Here is a 14,525-nt window from a genome sequence, read left to right as displayed (position 1 = left end):
CAAACAAAGGTGATTTTTCCAGGGTCAGAGAGCAGAAGCAGACCCAGCATCAGTAACGTACCTGCCATTTGGGAGCAAGGGTTGGCTGAAGAATGGAGACAAAGCAACATAAGGCACAGCATAAGGGTCCATTTTAAAAAATTGGGAAATGAAAGATGGTGACCAGCATGGATGTGACTAAGGATCATTGCTCATGTGAAGGTGTGAACCCCCAGGCCTTTCCTCCCACCCAGGAGAACACAGAAACTAGTCCATGAAAGTCAGCATATTCTCACGGGGCACATATTCTGTGAGGCACTCTGGGAGATGACGGTGATACTGTGGTCAGTAAGTCGAGAGAGGACAGGAGACACGAAACAACTATAGTATCAGATGGATTTATGTAGATGCTGAATTGGCTGCAAAGTAAGTGCAAGGGAACAGAAAGGAAGAAGCAATGATTTCTAATCGAGATATCAGAGAAGAACTTACAGAGGTAACACTGAAACTTAGCCTTGGAGAAATATGTATGATCTTTGTGGGCAGATGAGGGTGGCAGACATTACAAAGTGAGGCTGTGTCATAGTCTGCAGCATGAAGATGTGTGTGTGAAAAGCTTGGTTTGAGAAAAAATGTTCATTGTGAGTGAAGCTAGTTAACAGGACTTGTATATATAGTGCTAGCTCTACGAGGCATTTGGGCCAGATTTTAAGGGACTTTAGCTGGTACACTAAGGAGCTTGGATTGTAGTCTCCAATTTGTAGGAAGGTTTTTAAGAAATGCCATGTAAGAAACACTGAGGTTACCTCCTCAACATCTATTTTCTACCTCACCTCTCTTGTCCTTTCTAACCAAATCCCAATTTTGTTCAGATAATCTACCTCTCCCCTACAAGATTCAGGGGGAAATGAAGCCATTTCCAGTTCCAAGGGTAGATATGAATTAGCTTAAGCCAAGCATGCGAATCCATGCCCTTTGCACTGCAACGATGGGCTCTTTTTGGGTTATAAATAATGTAATAATTGTCTAGCATACACAGATCAGAATTTTCATTGTTACTAGTGTTACATCCGTCCATTTCTGTCAAGTAGAGGAAAATCTCTGCAGTAATTCCAATTTCTCACTAAGCCAAATGCAGGGGTTACTTTATACACATGCTTTCCAACTGTGGGCTAGCATTAATAGTCACTGGCCTCCTTCTTCAATTATTTTTAGTTACGAGTTAAACTTAATGTGGTCCCATATAGTCTTTCCCTAAAGGGCCTCAAGAATCTGGAAAGGATTAGCCACACTCTAATTTAGGAATAGAGATGGATGAATCCACCTATGTGCCTGTACTGGTATGAGTCACTGGCGAGGTTAATTAAGTCACTAAGATGATCCAGAACAGGTGTCTACAGCTGTTTTAAGAAGGAGTGTTTTTGTGGCTATGAAAACTCTCGGCTCAGATCTCCCAATTGCAGGGAGTGGGTTTGCAGCTGACGGACGGACCCAGCTGCTGTGCTCTAGAATCCTTGGCGCCAAAGCCACGTGGCCCAGGAGCTTCTGCTGGCCAGTGATTAAGTATGGTGGGGGCACTAAGGAGACATGGGGCTTTTTTGGTTTGTGACTTTGGCTCACGGACTCTCCAGAGGCCTTGTCAAAACCTTCTGAGACCTACAATGCAAACCATTCCTTCTTTCACTCTCTCCTCACAAAGGTTAAAACTACATCGCAGTCTGATGGCTCTTCCAGCCTCCTCTGGGTCTCTCTCCATCTTCTCTCACAAGTGTTTCCCTTAATAAACCTCTTGTACACCTGACCTCATCAGGCTTCTGCCTCTTGGAGGACCCAGGCTAATATAAGTACTGTTATAATTATATCTCCTAACATTAAAATGCTCAAGTGTATTCATTAAAATTGCGTTGTAGTGGGAGTAAAGAGCAAAGTCATCAACTTGAGCATTTAGGGAAGACTCATCCACATTTTTCATTCTGTAGTACATGTATGATAACCTTTATTCAAATTATAGCATGGTCTATTTCCAGGGGCAAGTTCCTGCCTGCATGTTTATTTAAAGCAATAAGGTGGAGTTTGCTGGCCACCTTGACAGGTGGCCAGCCCTAATTCAGAGTTATAAAAGTTTTCATATTCTCCTTTGGTGCATTTGTGAAGTTAATGTGGGGTGATATTTTCTTTTTTGGGTTATAAGTATATGGAATATATATGGTAGGAGCCAGTAATATTCCAACCACAGAAGATGTCTTGGAGAAAATCACTGCCACTCCAGAGATATCCAGGCTGAAACTCTCTCCCTCCATTGATGAATGAGGGAGGGGGCTTCTTACATTTCTAAACTCCTCCCATTTCCAGGTCAGACATAAACTTTGGTTTTGTACTGAAGATTTCAGCCATCTGGGAACCAGTGGAGCTGACTTAGCCCAAGGCTGAGTGGATGTTCTTCCTCCAGCTCTGAAATATCAGACCCAACGGGTGGGCACACAACAGATCCAGGTTCCTATGGTTGCACCTACACCAGTGTGGTTTATACATCTTCATACACAATCCCACGAGGGTTGCAACTATCGAGATGCCAGAGGGGCTGTCGTATGGGGATTGGGAATCATGGAAGGCCAAATATCTCCATAACAAAATTCCTACAGAGGAAGAGTGTGTCAAAGTTCCTACTCTTATAAAGACCAGCAACATAATTCTTCTTCCTGCAAATGTTAGTTCAGAATTTATTCTGAAGTTCCTGTGACATGAAGGCCTTCCTTTTTAAGTCTTCCCGTTATATATTGAGACTTGTGATCCAAAGTGTCTTTTAATTTGAACTGAGGTCGAATGGACATCATTCAGCTTGGGCAGGTGGGGAAAAGGGGGAAGGGTGGATATAGAATGACAAGCCAGGAATAACTGAGTCTAAGGTTCCCGCTACTCTCTACACATTTGTCGTGATGGGCATCAACATATAAGACTAAAATTTTCATTGCTATGCAAACTTTGTCAATTGTTTCCAGATCAATTTTCTCCGTATGAATTTGGTTCCAAATTCTACTTACTGGATCCATCGGGTCATTGACAGGGGCCCAGAAATTAGTATGGAAAAGTATAGAGTCATGTCTCCATTCAGTCCCTTTGGTAGAGGCCATAACAACTACTGAGATGAGCCCCTCTTTCGTTTTAGTCAGAGAAATTTCAGAGGGGAGCAGCTGCAAAATTTATTGTGAAATGTGGCTTGACTTTGAGGACAGACATTCAAAAGTTACAAGTGTCCATTAGGTTAATGGCCCCTAATAGATTGTTACGGTCAGAAATCTGTGGTCAAGACTTACATCTGAGAAAGTAGCTATTGACTATTCTAGGGATGAAACTCATGTCTGTCTTGCTGCTCTCAATATGCCAAATATAATTTTACCTCTCTTTGCCGTGAATTATCTGCAGGGTTTGCTCCATCATTTCCTTTAAGAATTTGCTCAAATGTCGCCTTATCAGAGAGGCTTTCCTGGACCTCACTACCCATTGTCTACGCCTCTATCCCAGAACACTCTCTTCCCCATCCTTTGTTTTATAATACTTCACAGGACTTAACATACCTGATATATGTTTATTTGTTCATTTTTATGTTCTAACTGGAAGGAGCTTTATTATGTTTACCTTGTATTTCCAGACCCTGTAACAGTAACTAGCATTGCAGTCTGTGTTCAATACATGTTTATCTAATGAATTTTTAGGTGACTTGATGGCTAGACTAGAAGAGGATGCCCAAATGTGGGAAATGTATCTTTCAGAAACCAAAATTTTATACTGGTTTTATGAATGTTTAAGAAACATGTTATGAATGTTTCTTAAAAGAGGGCAGATAAAACAAGAAGGTTGGGCTTCCCCGGTGGTGCAGTGGTTGAGAGTCCGCCTGCCGATGCAGGGGACACGGGTTCGTGCCCCGGTCCAGGAAGATCCCACATGCTGCGGAGCGGCTAGGCCCATGAGCCATGGCCGCTGAGCCTGCGCGTCGGAGCCTGTGCTCCGCAACGGGAGAGGCCACAACAGTGAGAGGCCCGCGTACTGCAAAAAAAAAAAGGTTTTTAATTTAACTTGGAGAAGTGTTTCTCTAGTGGCTTCATCTAGTTTAGTGCTAAAAAAATATTGAAAATCTGGGTGAGGCCATGGACCTTTACTACCTTAATCTCCTATCCCAACAGAGATTCTAAGTTTAGCAAGGGAAGTCTGAGCACTGGGGAAATGCATCTTCCAGTTTCCGTTTTAAAATTTCAATTCCTTCTGTGTGCACCAATTATAACAGTTAGCAAATGAAATTACATGAATTGTAAAGGTTTGTTGTTATCCCTCCTATGTAAAAGCAAACTGCTACTCTCGTGACTGCTTCCTATTCCTCCTAGGCATGGCCCAGAACCTACATTTAAGGAGTGGGCATGTTTCAGACAATAAGTGAGCGCCCCTTGAGTATTGAGCACGGTCCCAACTTCATTTTGGTTTACAACCAAGACCTCACCAAGTCTAGGGGATCATTAGGGAACCATCCTTTCCCAGGATATCTCTTGTGATATTAATTGTGATATTAATTTTTTTCTAACTTATCCCTTATGCTCAGTCAAGAGAAGTACAGTTTTGAATTTTCTGTAAGAGAAACAAAGGCTCTTTCTCTATTCTTTTGCATTAGGAAAGAAAAAAAAAAGCAGCCCCTGACACCCAGGAAGTTGTCTGACACTCACAGCTAGAACATGGCCATGTTTGCCCTGTCGGACATAAAAATTTCACAGAACATTGACATCAGACAAGGTCACTCTGAGACTATGATAAATTAAGTTAGATGGAAACAAGATCTCTGGGCAACCACAAAATACCAGACACACCTCTCTCTTGTCTAAAGTGAGTAACTGCTGCTTTTTTTAAAAAAGCCAACTCCAGCTTTAAGCTCACTTTAGTCAGCCCTCCTTAGAGATGAGATTTATTGAGAAACTCACTCACAGAAGTGCCACTGCTTCTTGAGAGCATCCAATCCAGAACAAAGCCTTGCTTCCTTAGACCCTCCCTTAAACTACCTACCCAAGCCCAAATCCTATAACAGGTTCTCTCTAACACTCTTTTACTGAGACTCCCACAGTTCCCTGTGGTGTCCAACTTGTTCAACTACAGGTGTGTTCCTGATGGTCTTTGGCTGGAGGGCATTAACACCATCACCGGCTATACCTGAGCATATTCTCTCCTCCCCACCCCATCAAAGGCCCTTTTTTTTTTTTTTTTTTGCGGTACATGGGCCTCTCACTGTTGTGGCCTTTCCCGTTGCGGAGCACAGGCTTCGGACGCGCAGGCTCAGCGGCCATGGCTCACGGGCCCAGCCGCTCCGCGGCATGTGGGATCTGCCCGGACCGGGGCACGAACCCGTGTCCCCTGCATCAGCAGGCGGACTCCCAACCACTGCGCCAACAGGGAAGCCCCAAAGGCCCTTCTTTATCCAGTACCAGAGATCCACTAGGTTTTATCCAAAGGTCACTCAAACACTTCTGATAAGTCAGATCTTTGCCCTTTTATAGTTTATCTGAAAGTTTCCCTATGAGGACCTGAGATTTAAGTCTGCTCTAAGTTTTGATTAAGCTCGTCATCAGTAAATCAGCTTATAGTGCCAATCATCCTGTGATTAAATGTCAAAAGCCTTAACTAAGGCTTGTTATTGTTTACTTTGTAACAGTTTGGTTCCAAGGCTACACAGATAGCAAGAAAAGGAGAAACTATTAAAAAAAAAAAGTTGGAGTTTCCTCTCCTGTCTCTATTAACCTTGACAAAGGGTGAGGAATGAGCTTATGATCTTTCCAGGTTCTTGGCTCCTGTTTACATCAGACACTTCACAGATGAGAGGACTAGGCATAGGCAGAGCCTGCTGTATTGTTGAGAAGCGGAGAGGGGTCTTCTCTCTATGTCTCTGGGGCCTCTTCCCAACCACTTGACTTGTTTTTATACTGTACATTTGATCATTTTGCCCTCCGTCCTACCCTTTCAGCACTATCTCAGTTCTCAAATTATACTAAATAATTTTGGCAATCTGTGAAAGTGCCTATGATGTCCAAATTTAGGCAGCTCATGCAAAGAAATTTTTAGTACCTCCACGTACATATTTCTTAACTAATTATATATGAGTCCCTATATAGTGCCGATGTACCGGATTAACTCTGATGGCCCTCAGGCGCACATATTTGTGTTAGCATAATCCTTGGCTTCTGACACTGTCATCACTGGTCAGTGCATACCTTGTTTTTAATTTACTCATTTATTTATTCTATTTATTTCTAATATAATGAGCACCTATGAAACCAACCACCTAACATGACACTAGAACATTGGAAATAAACTGCTCAAGCTTTCCTATCAAAGAAACGCTTCTCTTTACAGCATTTAAATCACAAGAATCCAAATAAGTAACATTTCTGTAACTCTCTCGAATTAGATGTGGAATTGTTTTTGTGTATCTGTAGCTAGATGTCTGAAAAGTTAAAGATAACCTCCACCCCTTCTCTACCACACTTGGAAGACTGACTCCAATTGTGTGGGTCAATGAAAGAAATCTGTTTCAAAATGGAAGCCAAGTAGGGGTCCAAAATCTTTGAAGGAGTAAAGAACATAGGCGTGAATTAGTCTTGAAAGAAGGGTGTGTTACTTTTGTCAGCAAGAATAGTCAATATCTAGGGCAGTATTTGCTTACTTACTGGCCTGTTAAGTACATGTATTAGGTGAGGTTGTGACATTGGGTGGGGACATTGGTTTAGGGACTAGGTAAATCAGAGAGTGATCTTAAGAGGAGATAGGAAAGATTTCCAGTAAATGGCAGTTGTTGAAGATTGGCAGTAAGGTCAGTCAATACTCATTAGAGAGCTCCAGTTGGCCTTGGAAGGTAGACAATAGAAGAGAGTAAATTAATGAAGAAGGAAGAGCCACCAAGAAACTAGGCATAGCAGGACACATGAAACTTGGGAGCCTGAAGATGTCCACTAGATAGCTGGCTGTTTCTCCCAACTACAGGGAAAAAATAGCTGAAAATCGATTATGATATTGAGGCAGTTTGGCAAAGAACATACCAAAGAGACTAACAGATGGATAGAAATCCTCTGACATCACCTGGTCTCGTATATGACTAAAACTTATCAAAACTGTCAAATGAATAGTTCAGGAAAGCGTACATCATGGTCTTGAAATGCTCCTGGAATAGAGACAAACATCATGTGCCTTCTTGGGAAAGAACACTAGTTGGTGATTTTCATGAACACCCTGTTGCACATTCATTCACTCAACTGATACTGAAAACCTGCTAGACAGTAAGCTTCATCAGCAGACACATGGTGAGGTCGGGACAGGATTTGTTTTCTGTGGAACACCTGTAGAAACAGGAGAAGGGGAAGTGTGTCTGAATAGCTGGAGGGTATTTAGTGTGGTTAGAACTAGAGAGTGATGGCGAGATGTGATGAGCCTTGGACACACTGGGTGGATCCAAATACTTGAGGGCCTTATAAGCCGTTTTAAGTGTTTTGATTGGACTGTATCTTAGTTAATATGAAGCCATTGAAGGGTTTTTATTTAAGTTTATTAAAAAATTTTCAAAGTAATACATGCACAAGGTAAAAAATTAAATAGTACAGAAGGACTTAAAATGAAAAACACAGTTTCCCACCCCACCCTTTTAACCCTAGTCCCATACCCTAGAGGCAATGCATTTAACAATTTCTATTTTTAGATATTCTGTTAACTAACTTCCTAACATTAAATAATGTTTGAACAATAATTTCTTGACTTATTAACTTTAGACAATCTTTAATAATCCCCCATTACAAAAGATAAGGATTTAACTTACACTATTCCCACCTTTCATTTGCCTATCCTTTTCCAAATTTTTGACAGATGTCATTTTTAATACTTCTATTGGTTTATAGTTTTGAACAGTAACAATCCTTTAGTCCTTGTCCCATTAACTGTAGACTTTATCTTTTCATCCCCATTTTGAATAGGTAATTCTACTCTTCCCTCCACCTCTCTTCCCCCAACTAATTCTCAACCTCTTTCTGCTTTCTTTTTCCTTTTCAGGATTACTTCCCCTTTTATTTCTGAATAAAAGATCAAGCCTTTCGTGTTTTACCTATAGGCTGATCAGAACACTGAATACCAATAAATAGTATCTACATTATTTTGGCTTTGTAAATACTGTTTACTGGGAGCTAAGTAGAAGCTAGGATATTTTCTTCCAAACATATCCAATGTCATGTTTCCTGTGTCACTTGAAATGAAATGTACCTACTGCCAATGTCAAAATGAGTCTCTTCTTACATTCCATGATTTTTTTTATTATTGTCTCATAATTGAACCTGAATTTGACATTTTTGTTTTGTTCTCTTGTTTACTAAAGAATGTATCTCCTCCATATTCTCAAACATTCCAGCTTCTCAAGGATAATATCTATGGCACAGAATGCATGTTCTCCCCAGAGAGCCTGAAAACTGTGTACTCTCATCTGAAATGGGTCTCTTGGATAACTGTCACTCTAGAGTGAGCCATCCTATTGGATAACTGTCACTCTGAAGTGAGCCTTCCTGTTGGATAACTGTCACTCTGGAGTGAGCCTTCCTGTTGGATAACTGTCACTCTGGAGTGAGCTATCCTATTGGATAATGGTCACTCTGGAGTCAGCCATCCTTGGTGAGGTGCACTGTTTTCTGGATTCCATTTCTTTCTCTTTCCCAATTTTCATTCTCATTTTGCTGGAGAACTTCCTCAGTAGGTGAGAGAGAACTTCCTTTCCAGGTGCTAAGAGGGTAGACTTTCTGAAAACTCGCATGTTGGAAAATTCCTTTCGACTTGACTCTTGACAGTTTGGCTTGCTATGGAATTCTGGGTACAAAGATTTTCCACGTGTGAAGACACTTCTCTATTGGCTTCTAGCATTGTGTTGATGATGAAAAATCGGCTCCCAGTCTATTTCTCATCCCTTTTTAGTTGAGCTAATTATGATGACCTAATTTTATTTTTTTCTCTTGGCACTTTCAGTATCTTCGCTCTATCCTTAATATATATCCAGAATTTCACAAGATTATGTCTAGATGTAGGTTGTATAGGGTCCTCTCAATTTGGAGACTTATTTCTGTTCAATTTTTTTTTCTTCACAACATTTCCTGTGTTCTCTCTTCCAGAAACTCGTAACAGTTAGATATTGTCTGTGTCTCTTTCCTCTCTTTATATTTTCTATTTCTTTTTGCTCTATATCTAGGGAGATTCCCTCAACCTTATTTTACAGCCTGTCTACTAAATATTTTTGGCAGTCCTATTTCAATTTAAGGGCTCCTCTTATTTTCAGGGTTTTCCCCTTCTTTGTAGCATCCTGTTTTTATCTTACAAATGCACCTTAGATGTCTCTGAAGATATTTAAGTCATTTTCTTCCATGTTAACTGTTGCCCCTAGAGTCTGTTATATTTTTCAAATTTCCTGATTGTTTATTTTTCTCACATGCTGCTCCCCTGGTCCCTCCCCCAACCCCTACCCCTAAGGCTCAATGTCTGGGAATTCCCAGCTGACCATTTGCATTGAAGAATCAGTATAACTGTTTTTATAGGAGTTGCTGTGGGTTCCCTCTGCCATTGTGTGGTCTGTCTGCTTCTCCAGTAAACCTTTCTGTGACTAAAAGCACTTGGTTACTTGAGTAGGGATCTCAGCCATCTGTAGAGAACTAACTGCTAGGGGCTCACTTTTTTCCCCAAAAGAGAAATTTATTTTGGAGCACCAACTCCTACCTTTCCTGAAGCAGTTTATTCGATTCCTTTACACAAACAACAACAATAAACAACAACAACAACAGACTTAACAGAAACCAGTGGTAGGTTGCCTGTATTCTGTGCAAAGGTTGGGGTAGAATGAGATGGGGTTCAATTTCACAACTGACACATAATTCTTCAGTAGACAGACTTTTCAGGTGCCCAAATCTCTTTGGGGTTACATGTTCAGATCAGCTTATATTCCGTCTGAAAGGAGCTGCACTCTTTCATTATCACTTCTTCCACTTTCTCTCTTCCAGAAATGTGTTGAGATCTTCTTCACTTATAACCAAATTCCTTCAGTTTTCTTTGCTGAGATGTGTCAATTCTCTTTTACATTTCTTGACTTCGGTTTCAGTGGGGCCTGGGGAGGGAGGGAAGTAAACTTACATGTTCAGTTCATCATCTTAAATTCAAAGTCCCATTGGAAGCTTTTAGACAGGGGAGTGACATGGATAACTCGATATTTTTAAAAGGTCCCCGGGGCTGTACTGCTGAAAATGGACTAAGGAGGGCAAGAATGGGTATAAAAATTGTTCTAAATGACTGAGGATCTAATTTCCTTTCTGAAAACATACAGTGTCTGAGACTTTTGGGAGTCAGACACTTTACCAAAATAGCCCATCGTTCAAAATCCAATAAGCTAGTAGAATGCTTTCATGGTGCCCTGGAGATAAGGACTGAAACCCAAAGATCCCGGAACCCAGATGACTGGGACCGTACTAAAGGGACCATCCCAGCACTGTCCATTGGGAGCACCTCAGGAGCCTACCTCAAAGTCTTCCTTTGAACTGGCATTTGGGGTAAACAAAAGGACTTTCTGTTCTGATAAAATTAGGTGAGAGCTAAGTAAAAACAGCCCAAGTGCTGGCGAGGAGGGACATAAAGTTCCTTCTATTTGCTGGTTCATTTCTTCATTTCCTCATTTATTTGCTTGTTCAAAGCACTGTAGTTACTAAAACTCATTTGTATTCAGAATGCCTGGGTTCAGATCCCAGATCTATCACTTATTACCAATAAAGGCTTAGGCAATTTACTCAATCTCCATAAAATTCAGTTCACTCATTTGAAAAATGGGAGCTGTTAAGTTTCCATTCCATAAGGTTACTGTGAAGATTAAATGAAACAATCTATATACTTGGCACATACTCAACAACCCACTAATTGATAGCAATTATTTTCAATGCTGAATGAATATTTAACATCTATGTTTGAAGTACTTGGATGATAGATACTCATGAAATAAGGGAAAATAATTCTAGTATTAAGAAATGACACAGTAAAAGAATCGAAAGGAAAACATTGTCTAGGTCAAATCTTATTGTCTATGCATCCATCCAATTCCCAATTAAGCAAATAAAACAGTGCATTAAAGCAACTAAATCAAAAGAAGTGAGCTAAAGGAAAACTGGCTGGATGTACACAGCATTAATCCTGGAGCCCCAGCTCTAGCTGAAACTACGAAGAATTGGGAGGTTCTGAATAAGATTGGAAGAAAAGTTAAAAATCTCTGAATGTACTGTAATTAAATGAAATTTGGGTCAGTTGCATCCAGTTATCTTGTTCCAGTGTAAAGGTTCTATTTGTGCATGGACTTTATCTGCCAAACAGCGACAGGAATCTGTGTCACTGCGGAAATATAAACACCATCACTCAGCCGGATGCTCCTTGTTTGCTAAGGATGAACACCCTCGTGGAATTGTTCTGGTTTTCAAGCGACTTCCACTCTTAATCAAAGAAGGGATTTTACCTGAAAGATGGAATTGAAGAAGGAGACCAAACCCCAAGCAACTTTTAAAACCCCACTATAAATATAGAGACCTTCCTTTAGATCATAGGGCAATATAACAGAATCCTTTCAGAGTCAGTGTATAAAAGTGTAGGATGGGATAGGGTTAATTCACTGCATCTGTAAATGCCATCTGAAAGTGCAGTCCTGATCTAAAATGATATTGAGTTAATTTGACAGTAACAGTGGCAGCTGACAATTTCTCAGTAGCTACTAAATGCCAGGTACTGTCACTTTTAGAGGTACTAAAATTTAATCCTCACAATAGTCCTATGAAATAGATCCCATTTTATAGATGAGGAAATTGAGTCACAGAGAAGTTCAGGAGCTTGCCCAGAGTCATATAACTAACTGGTGAAAGAACCAGAACTTGGATGTGGTAAGTCAACTGTGAGAGATGATGACCTTAACCCCTGGGCTGTGGGAAGAGAATGGGGAGTAGGAAACTCACTACTCTGTGGACCATCATGAAATAAAACCACCCCTTAGAGTGCATGCCCAGTATCCACACTCCTCAGAACGACCGGTCTGTCTTCACCCACAACCCTGTGAGGCAGGGATCTTTACCCTCACCTTACACACAAAGAAATGGGAGTTCAGAGATAAAACGACTTTCCCAAGAGCTAACCCGAGTTATGGGCTCTTCGTAATACACCAGACAGCTTTTGGAAAAGTACCCAAGACATAAAATATATGAGTCATCAGGGAGCTGTCTGAATATCATGGTAAATTAGTATTTCAGTTGGGTTCTATGGTCAGGTTTTTGGGGAAATGATCAAAATAAAAGCCCAGGGAGTCCTCAGGGTGAGAGCCACCCTCTATGGGCTATGGCCCACGATGGTGAACCAAGGGCTGGCATAGGAGCAGGGGCCAAAGCTCTCAGCACTGGCCCAGCACAGGGTCAGGAGGGCATCTGATGGCTGGGAGCAGAGGAATGAGCTCATAAACAGAAGGCTTTGCTCCTGAGGAATTACGATTCCACTTTTTTCTATGTTCTGAACCCACTCCCCAGAGATATGACTAAGATCTAGGGGCAGTGAGCTTGAGAGGTCAAGGCTAGAACCTAAGAGACAGAGGTCGAGGAGTGAATCCCCATCTCTGCCTAACTCCCCAAACCTCTCTACCTGCCACCTCGCTGGGCACTCCTTACATCTGTGTGAGGAGGTACAATTTCATAATATTTTCCTTCCACTCAGGCAGATAGGCCAGGCTGGTTGCCACTTCCTTCTGGATCGGCCAGGCCCAGGCCTCAAAGAACGGAGCCAGGTTCTTCTGCACTTGGTGGGAGAACATCTTCACCCACAGATTCATTTTGTCGACATTGTCTGTGGGCAAGTTGGTCTGGTTCCTATACTCAGTGAAGAGACGGATGAACGGCTCCCACCCAAAGGCCTCCTGGAGCTGGAAAGAGAAGGAAGGAGGAGGATGAGACATCTGATCTACAAGAGACCCAGCAAACACTCTAAATGAGTTAACGCGTTTCACCCCTTAAACACCAGTTTCATATCTATCACTGACCCTCTACTGTTTTACCTGCCAGCCTCACTGCTACTCTCAAGTTCTGAGGACGAGAAGGGCCTCTGAGCCGGCACAGGGCTCAACACAAAGCAGACACTCAAGACAGCTGTGGTGAAAACTGTAGGATTTACTACCAATATCATTATTCACCTATCTCACTAGACCATGAAAGTAGTCATCGGATATTACACGAGGATTTAAAATTGGTTGAAGTGAAAAAATCCACTGTTTTTCATAGTTGCAAAGTTAAACCCCAACAATTAGGGAACTCCCAGCCGTATCCTGACATAATCCACACTAACTGTAGGTCTATGTCAATTTGCAAGGCGACCAAAAACGGCCTTTGGGAAAAAAGGTGAGTCCAGTAGAAGCACAAGACAATGTATACTCTAGGTAGCTAGAATTAAGAGTAAGGCATAATTTTGGGAAAAGGCAGCCATCCCGAGGCTGTTGGAAACAGCCCATGTTAATTTGTTTATTTTTGGCTGCGCTGGGTCTCTGTTGCTGTGCGCAGGCTTTCTCTAGCTGCGGCAAGCGGGGGCTACCCTTTGCTGTGGTGTGAGGGCTTCTCATTGCGGTGGCTTCTCTTGTTGTGGAGCGCGGGCTCCGTAGTTGCAGTGCACGGGCTTAGTTGCTCTGTGGCATGTGGGATCTTCCCGGACCAGGGCTCGAACCCGTGTCCCCTGCAATGGCATGTGGATTCTTAACCACTGCGCCACCAGGGAAGCAGCTCCAACCTCAACTTGATTTCACAGAGGAGGAACTTCTGTCCCAATGACAAGGTTAAAGCAGTTTCCTAGCAGTGTCATCGTCATTCTTGTGGCGGAGGGGATCTGCAGTGAGAACTCCAGCAGGTGGAAGGGCCAGCATGGAGTGTGGCTGGCCTGAGACTGAGTTCCAGAATCCAAGGTGATGAAACTCTCCACAGTGAGCTGGGAACTGATCCAGGGACCGGGGGGCTGGAACTGGGGTGTTGTGTGATAACTAAAAGGCAAAGGCCACCCCCATGTCCAGTTCAGTGAGGAAACCTGGCTTGCTTATAAGGTGGAAACTGAGGCACAGCCAAGTCATAATAAGAAGACGGTTTACTCACCTAGGGAAAAAACAGCTCCTTTCCCACATATTTGTGTGTGTGTGTGTGTGTGTGCGCGCGTGCGTGCGCGCGCAAATCAGGGTGTGTTCAGCTTTAGGGAGCTATTTAAACAGCGCAGTTTGGCTTCAGTCTCAGGTATGTCTAGGTTTAAAGCCAGTGACAGCAACTATATATGTAGCATCACATTTGCCTCTACCAATTTTTAACCTTTCTCAGTGCTTTCTGTCTACTCTCAAAAATCTCTTCAGAGTTCTGGGGTGAAGGGTGGGGCTGAGGCAATTAAGTCCACCTTAGGGCCATGCAAAGTGATGCCCTGAGAAGCATCCTCAACTAGCACCTTCACACCTGGGCGCTGTC

General features: G+C 42.2%; 1 protein-coding gene across 6 annotated transcripts in view; it reads right to left on the bottom strand.

Annotated features, from left to right (window-relative positions):
* Window positions 1-7,360: 7,360 nt before the first annotated feature.
* The window catches only part of TCAF1 (TRPM8 channel associated factor 1), a 46,720-nt gene continuing 39,555 nt past the window's right edge, over window positions 7,361-14,525 (bottom strand). For 5 of the 6 annotated variants that reach the window (XM_022578889.3, XM_022578881.3, XM_022578846.3 and 2 more), the window contains 2 exons: window positions 12,708-12,958; window positions 7,362-10,132 (listed from right to left, as the gene is read on the bottom strand). In XM_022578889.3, the coding sequence (XP_022434597.2) occupies window positions 10,123-10,132; window positions 12,708-12,958 (261 nt within the window). In that variant the 3' untranslated portion in view covers window positions 7,362-10,122. Of the gene's footprint in view, window positions 10,133-12,681; window positions 12,959-14,525 lie in introns of all 6 variants that reach the window. The other variant, XM_022578853.3, reaches the window with a different exon arrangement.

The sequence above is a fragment of the Delphinapterus leucas genome, chromosome 9 (assembly GCF_059928025.1).
Source record: "Delphinapterus leucas isolate spDelLeu-1000000601 "Yukka" chromosome 9, BTC_Dleu_Yukka2, whole genome shotgun sequence".
Classification (NCBI taxonomy): domain Eukaryota; kingdom Metazoa; phylum Chordata; class Mammalia; order Artiodactyla; family Monodontidae; genus Delphinapterus; species Delphinapterus leucas.
Note: the sequence above shows the minus strand (reverse complement) of the source record. Positions and strands in the feature narration are given on the sequence as shown.